This window comes from Notolepis coatsorum (assembly GCF_963971535.1).
Source record: "Notolepis coatsorum genome assembly, chromosome: 7".
Classification (NCBI taxonomy): Eukaryota; Metazoa; Chordata; class Actinopteri; order Aulopiformes; family Paralepididae; genus Notolepis; species Notolepis coatsorum.
In genome coordinates, this window is record NC_140171.1 from 69,199,541 (window position 1) to 69,220,965 (window position 21,425).

Below are 21,425 nucleotides of genomic sequence, written 5' to 3' on the forward strand. Positions count from 1 at the left end.
GCAGGGAGGTGACTGATCCAGTATATATCCAAGTGACTTGATCTTCGGTGTACCACACACAAGTTAGCAGAGTCCAGAGAAAAAACAATACGGTAATCCAAAGTGTAAATCCAACACAAAAATAGGTGAGAACAGTACAAACAAAAACGGGATCTCTTCGGTGTTTCACAAACACACAAAAAACTGATGATCCAAAAAGAACTGTTTCCAAAAACTCACCAGAGCGCAACGCGTAAAGCGGGCAGATAACGGGGCGCAGCTCCGAACGGGGAACCAGGTTCTCCACAGGGATCTCTCCACGAAAGTCCTGGAGAGCAAAAGACAGGAAACAGTGACGGGGAAGGCAGGCAAATGCAGGAGTAATTCAGAACGATCCAACATCGATAGTAGGGGGATCAGAGTATATAAAGCCACAGGGCGCTGATTACAAGCTGTGACAGCTGCGGGATGAAATTGATACTTGCTCCAGAAGAGTGTGGCGGGGAAAGCACCAATCAACACGGCACCTTACAGGAACGGAGCGTGTGGCGGGGAGCGGACCAAACCTCACAGTACCCCCCCCCTCCACGGGAGCCACCCGGCGACCAGGCCGACCCGGCTCGCCCGGATGGGCACAATGGAAGTCGGTGATCAGGCCGGGATCCACGATGGGCTGGCGGGAGACCCAGCTCCGTTCCTCCGGACCGTACCCCTCCCAGTCCACCAGGTACTGGAACCCCCGACCCCGCCGTCGAACGCCCATCAACCGGCGGACCTGCCACTGGGGGTGACCGTCCACCATCTCGGGAGGAGGTGGTTCCGGAGCAGGAGGCATCAGGGGACTGAGAGAGACAGGCTTAACCCGGGACACATGGAAAACGGGGTGAATGTGCATGGACGCAGGAAGCTTAAGACTCACCGCCGCCGGACTGAGTACCTTCAGAACCTCAAAAGGTCCGACGAACCGGGGGTTAAGCTTCTTGGCCGAGGACCGAAGTGGAAGGTCCCTTGCGGAAAGCCACACCCTCTGCCCAGGGTGGTACGTCGGCGCAGGAACCCGGCGCCGGTCAGCCCCACGACAGGCGCGCTCTGATGACCGGAGCAGCGCGGTCCTGGCGATCTCCCAGACCCGACGGCACCGGTCGAGGTGGTCCTGTACGGAGGGAACTGCCACCTCCGTCTCCTGTGCAGGGAAAAGAGGGGGTTGGTGACGAAGTCACCCGTCACCCGTGACGAAGTCCAGCGCCACATGTGACCAAGGACGGCTCGGAATGGGAAGCGGCTGTAATAGCCCGGAGGGTGCCTGGTGGGAGGCCTTGCTGCGGGCGCAGACTGCGCAGGCCAGTACGACCTCCTTGACGTTGTTCCTCATGGTGGGCCACCAGAATCGACGAGCCAGGAAGGAGAACATGCGATGAACGCCCGGGTGGCAGGCGAACCGGCTGGTATGGCCCCACTGGAGGACCCGGGACCGGACCGAGTCGGGGACGAAGAGACGATGAACCGGTACATTGCCTGGAGCGCGATGGAAGCGTAGGGCACGCCTTACCACCCCCTCGATGCCCAAGGTGACTACTCCTACCACCCTGGCCTCTGGGAGGATGGGAGTCGGGTCCTCAGTGGTTGGAGCCCCCTTGGAGTGTAACCGGGACAGGGAGTCGGCCTTCGTGTTGCGGGAACCAGGGCGAAACATCAGCGAGAAGTCGAACCGACTGAGGAAGCTGGCCCATCTTGCCTGCCGGCCATTGAGGCGCTTGGAAGCATGGATGTACGTCAGGTTCTTGTGGTCCGTCCAAATGGTAAATGGCTCCTCGGCCCCCTCTAGCCAATGACGCCACTCCTCCAAGGCAGCCACAACCGCCAGCAGCTCCCGATTGCCGATGTCATAGTTCCTCTCGGCAGGGAGGAACCGACGCGAGTAGAAGGCGCACGGATGTACCTTCTGGTCTGTTGCCGACCGCTGGGATAAGATAGCTCCCAGTCCAGTATCCGAGGCGTCCACCTCTACAATGAACTGTCTCTTGGGGTCTGGATGGAGCAAGATCGGGGCGGAAGTGAACCTCTTCTTGAGGGAGCGGAACGCAGCACACGCCGCTGGGGACCAGTCGAACGGCAGGGCGGGAGAGGTCAGTCTGGTAAGCGGTTCCGCCACTTGACTGTAGTTCCGGATGAACCTTCGGTAGAAGTTGGCGAACCCGAGGAAGCTCTGTAACTCCTTCCGAGAGGTGGGTGCCGGCCACTCCTCCACGGCCCGGATCTTGCGAGGATCAGCTCGGGTCAAGCCTCTCTCCACGATGAAGCCCAGGTAATCGACGGAGTCGGAGTGGAATCGGCACTTCTCCGCCTTGACGAAGAGCCGATTGTGGAGGAGGCGCTCCAGCACACGGCGGACATGCTGGATGTGTTCCTCGAGGGTCTTGGAGAAGATGAGGATGTCGTCTAGGTATACTACCACAAACTCCTCCAGCATGTCACGAAGGACGTCGTTCATGAGCGCCTGGAATACCGCCGGAGCGTTGGTGAGGCCGAACGGCATCACCAGGTACTCGTAGTGGCCCCTGGGAGTCTTGAAGGCGGTCTTCCATTCATCGCCCTCTCGGATACGGACTAGATGGTAGGCACTCCGGAGGTCCAGCTTGGTAAAGACGGTAGCCTGGGTGAGAGGCTCGAAGGTGGAGTTCATGAGAGGTAGAGGATACTTGTTCTTAATGGTGATCTCGTTGAGCTGGCGATAGTCGATGCAGGGTCGAAGGTCTCCGTCCTTCTTCCCAACAAAGAAGAAACCGGCCGCCACAGGAGAGGAGGAAGGCCGAATGAGTCCTGCTTCCAAGGACTCAGAGATGTATTGATCCATCGCTGCCTTCTCCGGGACGGTCAGACTGTAGAGGCGGCCGCCGGGAAGGGGAGCCCCTGAGCGGAGGTCGATGGCACAGTCGTAAGGCCGGTGAGGCGGAAGGGCCTGAGCCCTGGACTTACTGAAAACCTCCATGAGGTCGTGGTACTCGGGGGGTATGGTCGAGAGGTCCGGAGGCGGCTCACAAACGGATCTCCGGGGCGAGGGACAGGACGCCGCCTGAAGACACTGGGCATGACAGGAGGAGCTCCACCCCTTGATGGTACCGGAGGACCAGGCGATGTGGGGCTCGTGCAGCGCGAGCCAGGGCCGGCCCAGGACTACTGGGACAAGAGGGGATCTGGTGATAAAAAACTGGAGTCTCTCAACGTGGTTACCAGCAATGGTGAGCAGGACAGGGCAGGTGCGTTGAGTGATGTCAGCCAGGCGGTGTTGGTCCAATGCAAATACCTCCAATGGCCTCACTAGGTCCTCAAGTGGAATGTTGGCCCGGGTAGCAAACTCGAAGTCTAGGAAACTCTCGTCAGCCCCCGAGTCAATGAGTGCCTCCACCGTGGCCCGTTGGTCCGCCCAGGCCAGGGTGACGCTCATCAGACGGCTAGGTGGTGCACGGCTCTGGGAACGAGAAAAACGGCTCACCAGGATCTCCCGGGGTCCCGGCGAGCCTGGTCTTTTGGCCGGGTGGGGCAGTTGGCAATACGGTGTCCATCCCGACCGCAGTAGAGGCAAAGGCCGGACCTGAACCTCGCCTCCCGTTCAGCTTGGCTAAGATGAGAACGTTCCAGCTGCATGGGTTACTCCCCGGGCACCGAACGGGAGGGAAAAGAGCCACCAGTCGTGTTGGGAGCAGGGCGACCCGCAGTACCGTCACGAGTACGGGGGGTCTGGAGTACCTCTGGAGGTCCCTGTCGGGTTCTCTCACGTCTTCTCTCCTGGAGGCGTCCGTCGATGCGAATGGCGAGGCTGAACAGGTCCTCGAGGGACTCAGGTTCCTCACGGGTCGCGAGCTGGTCCCTGACTGCGTCGTTGAGCCCCCTCATGAAGGTGAGACGAAGTGCTTGATCGTTCCAACCGCTCTCCGTTGCCGCCAGTCTGAACTCCAGCACGTAGTCGGTGACCCCGCCACTGCCCTGCCGGAAGGTAACCAACCGGGCTCCAGGGTCCTGGCCACGGGCTGGGTGGTGGAAAACCCTGCGGAGCTCAGCCACGAAGTCTGGGTAGGAAAAACAGAAATCTGCCCCCATTGCCCAGGAGGCAGTGACCCACTGGGCTGCCCGGCCTGAGAGCAAGTTAGTCATGTAAGCCACTTGGGCTCCCCTTGAAGTGAATCGACTGGGTTGATGACGAAAAACCAACTCACATTGCATGATGAATGTGGCACAATCCTCGAAGTTACCATCGAACAACCGTGGTTCGGAGAGACGGGGCTCCCGAGGTGCGGGATCGGGAGGCGCGGGGCCTGCCAGGGCTACAGGTGATGCTCCGGCCGAGGCTCCTGAAGTAAGTGGGGTTACAAGCAAGGTGTTAACGGTTTCACTCAGCGCTTGTAAGTGGAGGAGAATATTAGACTGCTGGCTAGCCAGAGAGCCAAGGGACCCCTGAATAGGCAGGACCTGCTCTCGGAGCTCCTGTACAGCAGCCGCAGCCGCATCTAGCTGTAGGCTGTGGTCGTTGGTTAACTCTATCTGGACTGCCAACGCTGTTCTGACCCTCTCTGTGTCGGCTGAGGTCGTCATGGTTGGATCGTAATGTTAGGGTTTGTAACCGACCTCAAACGCAACGGCACAGAGAGGAAGTTCAGAGTTAGCCAAAGCAAGGGCGTATTTATTTTCAGAGTTACAAGATGGAATGAAGTAGAGCAATCGAACAAACGGGGAATCTGGCATGTGAAGATTGTTGCGGTTCTGCAGATACTCCCAGTAGGTGGTGGCAAGGAATTGGCTAGTGACGTCTGAAGCGGCTCTGCAGATCCCCCCAGCTTTCACTCCCGGTGGAAACGGAGAGAGAGAGAAATCAGAGTTAGTCCAGCGCACACAACAGAGGCAGGGAGGTGACTGATCCAGTATATATCCAAGTGACTTGATCTTCGGTGTACCACACACAAGTTAGCAGAGTCCAGAGAAAAAACAATACGGTAATCCAAAGTGTAAATCCAACACAAAAATAGGTGAGAACAGGGCCCCGTTCCCCGTACCTGGATAACTGAGTTAGCCGGATAACTTTCGGGTAAGTCTGACTTAAGCCGGACTTTCCGATTCCCCGTACCTGGATTTTCCAAATCACCATGACAACAGATCCAAAAGTTTGAGCCTGGTCGAAAGCAGAGTTTAAGTTCAAGTTAGCCGGATCAAGCAAAGCCACGCCCCCGCAAAGAAAGTGACAGCTCGTTTCCTGAAATTATTCCCACAGCCTAGGATCTGCGTTATACCATTCTGAATTACGTTTTTGTGCTCCATTCTTCCAGAGGGGTCTTTTGAAATGTAAAATAGACCCAAAATGCTGATACTAAATTCACTTTGTCCTAAATAATGCACGTTATATACCGTGGCGCTCGCTCGGTGCAACAACAACAAAATAAATAATATTCTAAACACGGGTCTCTCGTTCATTAATGTATAAACAATGAATTTATCCCATCTGGCACAGTGGCGTAGCGGTAGTGCTCAAGCCTGGCAACCCGGCGACCGGTGTTCGAAACCCCGTGTTTCCAATATAACTTTTTGGAATATAATATTAATGATTATACGCAAAGTTAGCCTAGTTTTAAGTCAAAATATTATAAATCTACATGCATTGAGGATGTCATTCTTTATATAGCTCTCAACGTGCACCAAATTGAATTATTCCTATATTGCAAAAAGAAGGAGACGACTGGGTCTCGAACCCCGGTCGTCTGCGTGAAAGTCAAAAGAAGAACCTGTTACACCACAGAGAAGATAAGTAAAAGATCGACCATACATCAATCAATGGGTAAGGGAGCCGTATCGTTATTCTGTATAACAGTTTTACTAATTATTTTCGCTAGCAAGATCTCATTTGATTATTCAATCCAGCAGGCAAGTTTAAAGAAATATAATCTGATTGATTGAGGTAATGAGGGACTTGAAATTAGCGTATAGATAACGCATTTAACTTGTCGGCGAGGCGATTGAGCCGTACTGCAATATGTTACTAAAGTTTTAAATCAATTAATCAATCAATGCCGCTAGAGAATCAGGATCTCTGCTCTCGACACTTGCTGCCTTCTCGGCTGAGGCGGGCACACGCACTTATCCTGGGTCGCAAGTCTGGCTTGAGTTAACGAGACTGAATCCACCTTCGAGGAACAGGAAATTCCCGGCTTCAAACATCGGGTTAACTGAATCTGGATAATGACATCTTGATCGACTTAGTTGAACCAGGTACGGGGAATAGGGCCCAGTACAAACAAAAACGGGATCTCTTCAGTGTTTCACAAACACACAAAAAACTGATGATCCAAAAATAACTGTTTCCAAAAACTCACCAGAGCGCAACGCGTAAAGCGGGCAGATAACGGGGCGCAGCTCCGAACGGGGAACCAGGTTCTCCACAGGGATCTCTCCACGAAAGTCCTGGAGAGCAAAAGACAGGAAACAGCAACGGGGAAGGCAGGCAAATGCAGGAGTAATTCAGAACGATCCAACATCGATAGTAGGGGGATCAGAGTATATAAAGCCACAGGGCGCTGATTACAAGCTGTGACAGCTGCGGGATGAAATTGATACTTGCTCCAGAAGCGTGTGGCGGGGAAAGCACCAATCAACACGGCACCTTACAGGAACGGAGCGTGTGGCGGGGAATGCAATTAATCAACAAAGTACCTTAAAGGAACGGAGCGTGTGGCGGGGAGCGGACCAAACCTCACAGCTTTAGCCCCGCCGGCTGGTGTAGCCCCAGCAGCCAGCACAGGTCCTGCAGCTAGCATTACCCAGGTAGCTAACTCAGTCTCTACTGCCAGTTTAGCCCCTGCTAGAGTGGCTCTAGCTGCTCCTGTTTCTCCGGGCTCCCCTCTGGTCCTGTTCCCCGGCCCCCCTGCTGCTGTGCCCCTCCTGGGTTCTTTTTTCCGCCCCCCCCCCCCGGCTCCTGTTTTCCGTGTCCTCGTCCCCAGTTTTTTCCGGGGTCTCTGCCCTTCGCCCTGCCTGTTCCGGGTCGATCGTGTGGGTCGTCTGGAAGCCTCCCCTTTGGGGGGGGTACTGTCAGGATCTGAACTTTCGGGACAGTCCTCTGCCGCCCCCCGGCGGTCTGTTTGCGGTGCTACAGGCCGCCGCCCATTGTATGAGTCTGTATGTACATATTCTGTCCGATCTGTTGTCTATTGTATTCCCTGTACATTTGCTAGCGGTCCTGTGTTCTTCCCAGTATGTTCGGATGTCCTAGTCTTCCCTGTGTGTATTCATATTCATGTTCCTGTCTAGTCCTAGTCTTCCCTGTGTTGTTATGTTACAATGTTTATTCCTGCCCTAGCCTGTCAGCCCCCAGCTGTTCCCTGTCTGTTATAATTAGTAGTTCTGTATATATTCATGCCGCCTCCTATCTTCCAGTGTCGCGTCATTGTTTGTTGTTAGGTTACCCCGTCAGTACATTCCCGTGCTGTTCTTCCTACCTTGTTTTCCCCTGTAACGTGTGCCTTGTGGCTGTGCTCAGTAAAGACTATTATGATCGGAACGTCGCCTCGTCTCTCTCACTCCACTTTGTCCTGCGATTGAATCCTACACCTCTCCTGGGCCCTATTCCCCGTACCTGGTTCAACTAAGTCGATCAAGGGTCCCATTATCCAGCTTCAGTTAACCCGATGTTTGAAGCCGGGATTTTCATGTTCCTCGAAGGTGGATTCAGTCTCGTTAACTAGAACCAGACTTGAGACCCAGGATAAGTGCGCGCGGCCACTTCAGTTGAAAAGCCATCACGTATCGATAGCAGAGATCCTGATCTTTTAACGGCATTGATTGATTAATTGATTTAAAACTTTATTAACAGATTGCATTACGGCTCAATCGCCTCGCCGACAAGTTAAATGCGTTATCTATAGGCAAATTTTAAGTCCCTCATTACCCCAATCAATCAGATTATATTTCTTTAAACTTGCCTGCTGCAGTAGGTTTATGGAATGGATAATCAAATGAGATCTTGCTAGCGAAAATAATTAGTTAAACTGTTATACGGAATAAGGACACGGCTCTCTTACCCATTGATTGATGTATGGTGGATCTTTTACTTATCTACACTGTGGTGTAACGGTGTCTGCTTTTGACTTTCACACGGGTTCGAATCCCACTTCTCCTAGTCTTTTCCTTCTTTTTGCAATGTAGGAATAATTCAATTTGGTGCACGTTGAGAGCTATATAAAGAATGACATCATCAATGCATGTAGATTTATAATATTTTAACTTAAAACTAGGCTACTTCTGCGTATAATCATTAATATTCCAAAAAATTATATTGGAAACACGGGGTTTCGAACACCGGTCGCCCGGTTGCCAGGATTGTGCACTACCGCTGCGCCACTGTGCCAGATGGGATAAATTCATTGTTTATACATTAATGAACGAGAGACCCGTGTTTAGAATATTCTTTATTTTGAATTACGTTTTATCTCTTTATTCTCATTCATTAATGTGACGTCAACGGCTCATTCAATTTCTCAAATCCGTCAAACAGCGTATCTCATCAGACATTTTAATCCCAGTTACAATATCACACAAAATCCACAATCCACGCATAGACACTTCAATTTTATGCTTGAATGAAACAAAATCCAGGCGCTCCTCTCCTTCCTCGCTCCTCATCCACAGCGGAGAATATGAAAGGAATCAGAGCCAAACGAGCGATAGGTTTCAATCATTAAGGATATCCCCGCGGGATTCACATTTGCAATGCTGCGCGTTGTTAAAATAACCACATAATGTGTATATCGCACCAAGCGAGCGCCACGGTATAATATAACGTGCATTATTTAGGACAAAGTGAATTTAGTATCAGCATTTTGGGTCTATTTTACATTTCAAAAGCCCCCTCTGGAAGAATGGAGCACAAAAACGTAATTCAGAATGGTATAATGCAGATCGTAGACTGTGGGAATAATTTCAGGAAACGGGCTGTCACTTCTTTGCGGGGGCGTGGCTATGGTTCATCCGGCTAACTTGAACTTAAACCCTGCTCTCGACCAGGCTCAAACTTTTTGATCTGTTGTCATGGTGATTTAGACAATCCAGCTTCGGGGAATGGGAAAGTCCGGCTTAAGTCAGACTTAACCGAAAGTTATCCGGCTAACTCAGTTATCCAGGTACGGGGAACGGGGCCCTGAACTCCGAATCCTCACATTATGTTTGTTTACCAATGATTTTAACTGTTATTAGTGAAATATAAGATTATAGAAATCTCAGGTCATTGAGTCGGAAACCGGCACATATTGACGGGAGGAAGTGGCGCAGCCAAAAGTGAGTGTATTCTTTTGAAGGAAGAGACCCAGGGCTTTCGATGGGCTTTCAAATTCCGAAAAACTACACTACCCAGCTCATGCCAGCCCCTGTCAATCATCTGACTTCTGGATTTACTTTTTTATTTCACTTATTTTTCAGGATTATCTCCCACAAACCTGAATGTTATTGCCATAAAATCTGATAATTTTTTTTTGGAGAAATCTACATTATAAAAAGGTAACTGTACTTACAGTAGATTTCATTCACGGTTTGTGAATCATGCCTGGTGATACTAAATCCAGATTGAACTCTGCCACTGGAAAGGGGAGATTTGGCCCGATCCATAGATGTGCGACTTGGCCATAATAAGGTCATTTATAGGCCTGATATCAAATTGAATGCGTCCGGATGGCAGAATTCAGTACTGTATCTACAAAACCTTCTGTTTAATCATCTTCCCTTTATTAATTAGCTTAGATTTTTCAGGTCTGGTAAATTTTTAGCATGGTGTTATTCACAGTCAAAGATACAACAAAAATATATATAGAATTCATATTCTCCTTTGGTTCATTACAATTTACTCAAGCCTAGTAACAGACACAATATTTGGCCACCCCTGGCATATAGGATTTCTAGTCAAGGCTAATTTGCAACCCCTGTCCCTGGTTAGGCTTTTCTTCTTAAAAGTGCTCATTACATAGCATCATTACCTAAATACATGAGTTAAAATGAGCACATAATAATGAGTGAGTCCAGAATGCCCAGGGCAAGGTCCCTGCACCGTGTGCCTCTTCTCTCTCAGAGGTTGAATTAGTGAGAGGGTTTGGAGTGTGTGGAAACTGTAAAATGTGTTGCCACTGATGCTCTGGCAGGCGTATTTCTGAACACACTATCTGATCTAACAGAGCCTGTGGCAGGTTACCAGGCCACACTCGGCAAGCATACTCCTGTGTGGGGAGGACATAACCAGTATACAGTATATAGTTACTCCAGTGTGGGGGGGACATAACCAGTATATATAGTTACTCTAGTGTGGGGGGGACATAACCAGTATATATAGTTACTCCAGTGTGTGTCATGGTCCCAGCCAGGGATCATGCTCGAACAATGTGAACAGTGGTTTTCTGCCGCCCTCTGGTGGCCAAACGCAGCAACTCCAGATCCTGGACTCCCTGTGGCATCTTAGTCTAGGTCTGCTGAATAATATTGGTGCTGTGTTTTCTCTGTTCATGTTGTGTGGTGTGTAGCTTGTGTTTTAAAGGGTTTATCTTTACATGTTTCCTTAAAAGGTTTATCCTTACATATGTTCCTGAAAGGTTCAAACTTTTCACATGTTTCCTTTAAGGTATCCTTTTCATGTCCCTTTAAAAGGTTCATCTCTTTTGCATATGTTTTTATAGTGTTAATACTTTACTTGTGTTTCCTTTAAGGCTCATTCCCTTTACACAGGTTTTTAATAGTGTTAACTTCTTTACATATGTATGTTCCTTTTAAGGGCTGTTTGTTTTACATGTTTCTTTAGATATTCCTGTACACATGCTTTTAACAATGTTGTGAGTTTTCTTTTACTAATTCTGTGTTCACCTGCCTGGCCTATGCCAGCTGGCACTCATTAGTAATTATTATTCACAGGGGCTATTTAGACCTGCCCGTGCCTCTCACTCATTGTCGCACCATTGCCTTGTTTCAGTGTATTGTATCACAGTTGGTTTCGGTCACTTACTCACCTCTTGTCTCTTATATTCCCCGTGAGTCCGTTCCTATTTAGTTCTTATTTTTCCAGCATTGCTGAGTATTGTTTTCGGGTTTGCACCCTTCTGAGATGGTTTCGGTGTGGTATTGAAGAGGAGATCCCAAATGCAGGTAACCCGAGTGCCTATTGCTTATTAACAGCGGAGCAGTGCTGCCGTTGCTTCCGCGTTTTCCCTGATTGGCTGCGACACGCCCCGCGGCAGGCGCGGCAACCGCAGAGCGGAGCATTATGTAACCGCCCTAATCCGCCATGATTTTCATTCGAAGCTCAGCTCACCTGGCAGCGCAGCGGTCCTGCGGTCCGTTGTTGACAAGTTCGAATCCCATCAATTTTTTTTTAACGTGTATTCTTTCGCCGGTTAAGGTTAGGCATGGTTAAGGTTAAGGTTAAGGTTAGGCATTGTTTCGGAGTTGGTTAAGGTTAGAACAGTTAAGTTTAGGCGCTGTTAAGGAGCTGGTTAAGGTTAGAGTTTGTCTTAGAGAATGGCAATATTCTTTCTATGGTTAAGGTTAAGGTTAGGCATGGTTAAGGTTAAGGTTAAGGTTAGGCATTGTTTCGGAGTTGGTTAACCAGTATATATAGTTACTCCAGTGTGGGGACATAACCAGTATATATAGTTACTCCAGTGTGAGGACATAACCAGTATATATATTTACTCCAGTGTGGGGAGGACATAACCAGTATATATAGTTACTCCAGTGTGTGGACATAACCAGTATATATAGTTACTCCAGTGTGGGGACATAACCAGTATATATAGTTACTCCAGTGTGAGGACATAACCAGTATATATAGTTACTCCAGTGTGGGGAGGACATAACCAGTATATATAGTTACTCCAGTGTGTGGACATAACCAGTATATATAGTTACTCCAGTGTGGGGACATAACCAGTATATATAGTTACTCCAGTGTGGGGACATAACCAGTATATATAGTTACTCCAGTGTGAGGACATAACCAGTATATATAGTTACTCCAGTGTGGGGACATAACCAGTATATATAGTTACTCCAGTGTGGGGACATAACCAGTATACTCCAGTGTGGGGGGGACATAACCAGTATATATAGTTACTCCAGTGTGGGGACATAACCAGTATATATAGTTACTCCAGTGTGGGGACATAACCAGTATATATAGTTACTCCAGTGTGAGGACATAACCAGTATATATAGTTACTCCAGTGTGGGGACATAACCAGTATATATAGTTACTCCAGTGTGGGGACATAACCAGTATATATATATAGTTACTCCAGTGTGGGGGGGACATAACCAGTATATATAGTTACTCCAGTGTGGGGACATAACCAGTATATAGTTACTCCAGTGTGGGGGGGACATAACCAGTATATAGTTACTCCAGTGTGAGGACATAACCAGTATATAGTTACTCCAGTGTGGGGACATAACCAGTATATATAGTTACTCCAGTGTGGGGACATAACGATAGGTTATGTAGATAACCTAGTTATATTAGTATTGGCTAAGCGTCCCGCTCTGAGCCTTACGAGATACTCTATATCTCCTGTGATACCTAATGTATCTCCCACGAACAAAAAACACATGCACCCCACCTGTATGGGGCCCCGCCCCTTATGGTGGTACCACCCATATAACCATGACTCTGGTCATGAAACACCCTTCCTCGCCAAAAACCCGTCCCAGGAAAAGACCCCTCAAGAGGGAACTCAGGGCGCGCAGAGCGGGACGCTTAGCCAATACTAATATAACTAGGTTATCTACATAACCTATCGTTATATTTCGTATAGCATCGCGTCCCGCTCTGAGCCTTACGAGATAATGGGGAAGAGCGGGCGCGAGACCCGACAGATGTACCCCCTGAGGACCCGTAAGCCCACATCAAGGGGTGCGGGGAGCCCTGTCACCCCATCCTTCCTAACGAAGGGGGGGCGCAGTCAACTCCACCTGAATGCGAACAAGAGGGAGCCAGAACCCCTTGAACACACCGTACAGGCGGAACCACGTGTGACTCAACACACTGCGGCCCATACCCATACACTCCTGCTACCTGACCAAAGGACGGGAAGCAGGAAAGGCCACAGACCCCAGAACCGCCTGGGAGACAGAACCCCCGGTCATGTCCATGAGGAAAAACCTTACAAAGGAGCCCGGGGAGGACCATGAAGCTGCAGCACAGATGGCCTCCACCGAGGCCCCACCCAGGAGAGCGGCAGAGGCAGCCACCCCACGAGTGGAGTGCGCCCTGACGCCCCCAGGGGGATCCTGCCCAGCCAGCGTGTAGCAGAGGGTAACACCCTCGCACAACCAATGGGACAGGCGCTGCTCCGACAGTGCCTTACCAGCACGAGCCCCACCGTAACAGACAAAAAGCTGGTCGGTAACCCTGAAATCCTGAGTACGGCTGAGGTAAATCCCCAAGCACGGACTGGACATGACAGGTGAAGGCCCGCATCTAACTCACCAGTGTGAGGAGGAGGACGAAACGCCTGAACCACAATATCCCGGGAGCGGAAGGAACTCCGGATATTCTTAGGCACGAAAGCAGGATTAGGTCGCAGAGTGACACCGCAATCGGTCCGAAAAGACAGGCACTCTGGACGTACCGAGAGAGCACAGAGCTCACCTACGCGTTTAGCGGAAGTGACAGCCAGAAGGAACGCGGTCCTGAAGGACAGCTGTCCCAACGGCGCCCGCTCGAGCGGCTCAAACGGGGCCAAGGACAACCGACCGAGGACCAATTGAAGATCCCAAGTCGGAGCCAAGGAGCGTTGCACCGGCTTAACGCGTCGAGCGCCAAGCAGGAAACGCTTCACAAGAGGGTGGCTGAACAAGACATCCCCTCAAACCCCTCATGATAGGAGGATATAGCTGCTGCATATACCCTCACCGTCGAAGCCGACAGTCTATCAAGGAGAGACTGGAGGTAACTAAGGACAGCAACCAGGGGGCAGGAGACTGAGTCCTGGCCCCCCGCCTTACACCACACTTGGAACATACGTCATCTGCCCGCGTAAGCGCGACAGTGGAGGGAGCATGCGCATTCCAGATGGTAACACCATCAGGATCAAGGACCTGCGCCCCTCAACGTACCCGTCCCAACAACTGACCTAACAGATGTATGGGGAAGAATCCCTGGCGGCATGGCATCGGTCCCAGACCTGCCTGGCCATGTCCAGACGCAATCCTCACCCGTCAGGATGAGGGCCGCCCCGCGACAGTACACCTGCACCCACATTCTCCCTGCCGGGGATGTGGGGAGCCCTTAGGCCGCGCAGATGGAGGACGCCCATAGCCAGCCGCCCGCCGCCTGGTGCAGACAGGGGGAGCGTACTCCTCCCTGTCTGTCGATACACGACACTGACGTCGTATCGTCCATCCTGATCAACACCATTTGTGGACCAGAAGGACCGCTTTCAACACCAACACATTGAACGTAGCGCAGACCGGGCAGCATGGTTTGCCAGCTGCCCCCTACTGCGTTGGCCCGACGCGTCCGTAACCCCGGATGACGCAGAGGCCCCAGTGCGGCCTCCACGCACTTGGTGAAGATGCGGGGAGCCAGAGAAAACCGAACGGCAGCCTCTGGTACTCATACGCTAACCCTGCAAAGGAAGCGTAGGTAAGCCCTAGGATGGAAGATCGGGGATGCGCATACGCATCCTACAGGTCTATGGAGGAGAACCAGACCCCCACCTGACAGTGTTCAACAGGTAGGAGACGATCCAAAAAATGCTGAACCTTCCCATGGGACAGGTCCAGCCTGGGTCTTACACCCCTCGGGCAGAGAACACCGGGAGGAGAACGCCACGACGATGGCTTGCTTCGCCCACAGAGATTGGATCTCGTCGACCAGAGCTGTCCCTGCTGGAGACCCCGACAACAGGGTCTGTACCAAACCTGAAAACGGGTGGGGTTGTGTAAACACAAGTCCCCGCCTCACCATTCTCTCCATCTACCTCGACATATGGTACTGCCGTAGTCATATGTGACGACACTCCCAACGCACCCGCCGTCACGTGGCGCAGGTCCGCCAGGAACTGTAGATAGTTGGCCCGGTCCCCCCCGCTGTGCGAAGACAACCCTGGAATCGTGCGAGGAGCGCGTTCCGTGTCGGAACACCTGACCCTGACACCACCCACGAGGCAATCGCACCCAAGGGGGAACCCCGACAGAAAAGGGCCTGTCTGATACGGGGGGCTTCCGATCAAAAAAGCCCCCCCACTGAACACCCCTCCAGAACATGCTGAAGGAGTTGTTCTGCAGCCGGACATGCAAGGTGTAAGGCCCCCATGGGTTCCTACACACCGTAGCCCTGCAGTGATATCACTACCACCCCAAACCATGTGAGCTGCGACCACTTGCCAATATTCCAGGAGTGGGAGCACCAACATGATACCTGGCCTGGCGAAGGCGAGGCCGGGGAAGCCCGCACTGTGTGCCTCAAAAGGTTTCGAGCCCCCCTGCTGACAACACTTAAGTTGACAGACGTAACACCAGGCTCAACCAACACAGTTCAAGGTGTGGGAGCCGCTTGACAGCACAACATTCTCACGGACAGACCCAGGCTCAGCCATCAACTGGGTGTCAGCCCCTGTCTCCATGAGAAGCGAAGAATGGGGCCGCATACGCTTCAAGAAGGTTCGCGGCCCGCAGCCAAAGGAACACACCCAGAGCCCGGCTTCTGAGGGTAACAGAAAGCGGACTGAGCGGGGAGCGGGCTGCTCGCGGCAAAATGACGACGGAGTGGTTTACCAACACCGAAATCACCCAAAATGGCCGATCCCTCGGCCGCCAGGACTGTCGGCCTCGCGATACCCTGTCGATTCTCCAACCAGGGCACCACTGGCGGGGGAAACATGGCCGCCTGTCGAGGGCCCCGTCATCGCCGCTGACGAGGCCGTGCTCTCTCTTCTTCTGGCTGCGCGGTGTGAGGCGGTGTAGGGCCTAGGACAATACCGCCCGCGCTCCAGCAGAAGACCAAAAGCCCCTGCGGAGAGGGGAACCCTGAGCGGTTATAGCTTGCGGCTGGGTCAAAGCTAATAACGTCAACATCCTCGACGGAGTGGTTTACCAACACCGTGCGCGATGTGTCGACGTCGGCCGGCCCTCAAGGCCCCTCCACCAGACACCATTTCTGTAATAGAAAAAACACCAATTCGAACACAGTTCTAATCGTTGCCAATTCCATACCGTGGCGGTACAAGCCTTAACAGCCCACCAGCCACTCGCCAGGCCGACCCATGGTGTCGGCCGGGCGGGGCATTGTTTCAATATATCAAAAACAAAGGACTGACGTTAACATGGAGCACCAGTGGTGATTGCAAACAGCACCCTCCACTGTGGTGTGGACCATGAACAGGTTAAATGAATAAAAGAGCTAAACCACAAAAACAGTAGAATGAGCAAACCCATACACACAAAGTTTAAGGGGAGACGGACCAGACCCGTCTTCATTCAAAATATTCACAACAGAACACCAGCCCTAGTTTAGCCCATTTACCAAAAAAGGTAAACAAAGCCCCCCCCCCGCACTACTCCCCCAGTATACCGATTGACCGTCAGTATGAATGGTTTGAGAGGAGAGAAAGCTTGTAGCAAGACAGACCTTCTCATAGCAGAGTGACAAAATGAAACAATAGCCCCCTACACAGGGCCGCCCCAGGAGATGGGGGGCCTCGCGTCTAAAAACGCACAGGGCCTCACATTTCTCCCAAGCGGCCCTGCCCTTACACTACTGCAGCCTAACGCCAGGCAATGTGGAACCCAAGACAACAATTGCCTGTGCACAGACACGCAACATGTTTACCATGTCGGCTGGACCCATAGCCCCACTACCCGACGCCAACCCAGATGGGAACACCGTTCAACAAACCCCGCCGGAACACAAGGTAATACCTGGCTAGAACCTAGCCACGACCTACCCCGTTGTCAACCCATTTACCCGAAAAAGGTAAATAGAACTCAAAACCCCACAACAGCTACCGACTGACCTTCATTGATGAACCGGGCAAGAGGCGGGAGAGTGACAACATCTCACGGCGGAGACATTAAAACAGCATAGCAATTAGCAGTAGTGATAGCATGCGGCAGTAGCGATAGCATGTTAGCATAGCTTTAGATGTTTTAGCAGCACGCCCAAGACAGCTTGGAAACCGTTCCCTGCAGAGAACGTTCACCAAACCATCTTGCCCCTGGCGCCAACACACAACAAGGTTGTGTTAACAACACAAACCAGCATTACTAACACTAATACCCATGCCTGAAGACACAGGGCCTACCTGAGTACAAGCTGGCCCGACAGCCAGCCTTGTACAGCTGAACCTCGATGTGCAGTCATCAAACGAGGAACATCACAGGCCCGTCGTGTCGCCGAAAACATGCGTCGAAGATGCCAGGGGCCAGCAACCTCCGGTAAGCTTCCAACATTATTAATCTTCCTTAATCTTTTCATTCCGCTAGCTCGTATGGTGCAAGCATCCAGTACGCTGGGACGAAAATAGAGGAAGGGTGTTTCATGACCAGAGTCATGGTTATATGGGTGGTACCACCATAAGGGGCGGGGCCCCATACAGGTGGGGTGCATGTGTTTTTTGTTCGTGGGAGATACATTAGGTATCACAGGAGATATAGAGTATCTCGTAAGGCTCAGAGCGGGACGCGATGCTATACGAAATATAACCAGTATACTCCAGTGTGGGGACATAACCAATATTGTTAACACTTAACACTGTATTGCACTATCGCAGGACCTTAGCATGTCTTTTACCATGCATTTTTTTAAACGTTATGTACATTATACCTGTTATGTCTTATTCTTATTACTTGTATTATTGCACATGACCACCCGCATTTCACTGTATGCCTTGTATGACGTGACAAATAAAACTCTTGACTTGACTTGTTACTCCAGTGTGGGGAGGACATAACCAATATATATTGTTACTCCATTGTGGGGACATAACCAGATTATATTACAATTTATATTGTTACTCCAGTGTGAGGAGGACATAAGTATAATATCGTTGGCAGGTCTGAAAATGCAGTGAATGCATGCATGTGAGTGTGGGTGCTTGAACACGTACAGTATATACTTCGGTGTATTCCTGATGTCCCTACCTTGATGTGCTGCAGGTATATCTTGACCAGGCTGACCCTGTCGGACTCCGGCAGCAGCTCGATGCGTGTGATACAGGTGAACTCTGTGAGCATGGCCATTATGCTCAGCTTGTGGTTGACCACCTGGCTCACCCCGTATCGTGCCCCCACCAGCAGCGTCACCATCGACTCCCTGTCCTGGAGCTGAAGAGAGAGAGGGGGGGTGGGGAGGGAGGAAGGGAGGGAGGAGGGAAGAGGAAGATGGAAGAGATAGAGGAAATATATTCAGATAAATTTGCCTCTATCTAATCTGAAGAAAATTACGATCAGTAGAGATGTCATGAAATATTGATTTAATAATAAAAAATTTCCCCATTCGCTTTTTAATGCAATACAACTGGGTGACCACACAGAGGCGACATCATATCATTGATTGATTGATTGAATGAAAATTTTATTAACAGATTGCAGAATGGGTACAATACAGTACAGCTCAATACACACAATTGTTAAGGGGATGCAGACCAGAGAAAGACTTTCGTCTTGTTTACATCAGGGTCCCATTCTAGCTCCCTTGCTCCCATAGAGAAGGCACAGACCACTGCATGTCTAGTTCCACTCCAGTAGTGTAAAACATGTGACTATTCAGAGCTCAGCACCAAGCTCTACACAGTACTAAATTGTGTCAAAGGCAAACAGCTGATTTGGATGTGAAATAGACTACTACATTTTTAGAACGGTAGAGGCCGATTTAGATAGATGGATACAAATTCCAAACTCCATACAGTCTCGATTCTCAATAATTAAAATGAACGTTTTGCCACGCATCAACTTCTACAGCTCCATGATCCCTCTGTCACCTCTAGTTGGGTATTGGGACAGGCTGCACTCAATGCTGTCTACATTCATTTTGAAGGGTAAACGCCCTCGTATAATATGTTCTACCTTACAATGTGTGAAATGTGCAGGTGGCCAGAATCTCCAATTCTTTTTCTTTTTTTCTGGGCTTTCATTCTCCGCCCGGTACACTCTTGGTTAAACCCAAGCTCATCGGCAGCCTGGCACCCATTAGAGGAGAATCTAGCATCTCCCCATAGGCTACAAGACCTAATCTACTCCAATATTCCATTTAAACAGTGTAGACTGTTTGGTCCAATTATATCACAACAAATTTCAGTATGGCGCTTGGTGAGCAACCACACCAAGATCAATCCAAAATTCCACCCCAATATCCAATTATTCCATATGTTATGTGTGGGTGTGTTTGTACCCTGATCAGGTGTTCCCCAGTGTGATGTGTGATGTCTGGTTGTAGTCCCCTGTCTTGGTCTTGTAGTTCTTTGTTGGTTCCCTCCCAGGTGTATCCATTTGTAATCAGCCCAGGTGTTTCTTGTTCTCGTCATCCCCTTATGAATATGTGTTCTGTTCTCCCCTGTGTGTGGTGGCTGATCCTGTCTGTACAGTCCTGTGGTTTGTTTGTCATAATTTTTATGTTATCCCTTCACTTTCAACCATGGTAAATATAATTAAACATATTTTCGTTACTTCTACCGTTTCATATTATGTTACATTGACAAGACAACGAGCACTTTTCATTAGTCAATGGTAACGTAATACATAATTATGCTTTACTTTTGGGAGGGCGGCCTGTCTCCTAACTGGTCTGACAGAGGGATACACACATTATCCAATATTACCAAAGATTTTAGCCTTCGTACATTTCAGGAACTACAGCAACAGTTTAATCTCCCGGGCACTTCATTTTTATTTCATTTGCAACTTCGATCTGCCTTGTGTGCTTATGGAGTTCCCTGGGGGGAAGAAGTACCTCTGCATCCAATACATAGCATATACAGATCAATCTACTCAAGTTTGGTCTCCAAAACATATTACTTGCTGTTAAAAGCAACACTGAAGCCAAGTCCGATTGACACCATATGGAAAAAAGATTTATCACTAACTAACTTTGAAATTGATTGGGCCAGGTGGTCCGGTTCCGGGTCGAGGATGGAGTAGTCGCTCATTGCCACATGTGACTCCCGTATTTTAATATTTTGTCCTAAAAGCCTCTTTTTATATTTTCAACTCGGTTAAACCTTTTTGTATATACCCCCTTTATGTTTCTGCCTATTTATTTTGGCTGCAAGAACCACAATTAGGCGAGTCAATCTATGAAAAAAAAGCACTTAACCCAAAAAAAATTTATACAAAAGGTTTTTCGATGGATTCCGATAGTATTGGGCGTGCTAAATAACATACTAAAAGTCGACCAAAATCGACCCCCCCCGAAAGCCGCCATTTCCAAGATGGCGTCCCAGATGGCAGTGGAGATATTAAAATGGCTATATCTCAAATTGAGAATATGGTGTAAAGGATTTCTCAACTGATTCTGGTACCTCTGGGCATGTTCACTAACATACTAAAAATCTAGGAAAATACACCTTCCAGAAAGGCTTAATTTTCAAGATGGCGTCCAAAATGGCGGCAGACCAAGCTTAAAATGGCTATATATCTCAATAGAAAAATATATATAACTATGATTTTTCACTTGATTCTGGTACCTCTAGACATGCTTGTGAACATACTAAAAATCTAGGAAAATACACCTTCCGGAAAGGCATCATTTTCAAGATGGCGTCCAAACTGGCGCCCAGGAGCTTAAAATGACTATACAAATACAAATAGCTTACTAAAAAAGGTGTTTGCACTCTCCAGCTCTCAAGCTAGCATAGTTGAAGCCTTCTTTTTGACCATTATAGTTGTTATAGTTAGAGGTGTTTGCACTCTCCAGCTCTCAAACTACCATCGTTGAAGCCTTCTTTTTCTGAATCAGTTTGTAACAAGATGGTTGATCTGCTTTGGGAGTTATCGTTCAATTTCAAACAGCCTGCACCTGGTTAGCAGGGGATGATGCACATTATTCATAAGGGAGATGAACATCCAGGGCAGTCTTCAGTGAGATACTTACCAATGATAGACATGTACTCCGGAGACAAAACATGCATTCTGTCAACACTGGAGTTCATTTGTGGTCTGGCACCCAAACACCACCTTGCCCCAGTAGTTACATTTGACCAACCCCTATATTGGAAAGCAGCAGAGATAATCCTAGATTCACCACAGTGCAGTCACCTCAAGTCCTTTGTCCTGCTCCTAGGAGGATTTCACACATTTATGAATTTGCTAGGAGCAATTGGTACACTGATGGACGGTACAGGACTTAAGGACATTCTAGGGGTAGTCTATGGGGAGAACTCAGTAGCCCATATGATGACAGGCAAATCAGTTCAGAGAGCATTCCGTGGCCATCTTCTGGT

General features: G+C 49.7%; 1 protein-coding gene across 1 annotated transcript in view; it reads right to left on the reverse strand.

Annotated features, from left to right (window-relative positions):
• The window catches only part of frmpd1a (FERM and PDZ domain containing 1a), a gene marked incomplete at both ends in the record, with an annotated part of 154,508 nt that overhangs the window by 18,969 nt on the left and 114,114 nt on the right, over positions 1–21,425 (reverse strand). The window contains one exon of the mRNA XM_084318302.1: positions 18,130–18,312. Within this exon, the coding sequence (XP_084174428.1) occupies positions 18,130–18,312 (183 nt within the window). The remainder of the gene's footprint in view (positions 1–18,129; positions 18,313–21,425) is intronic.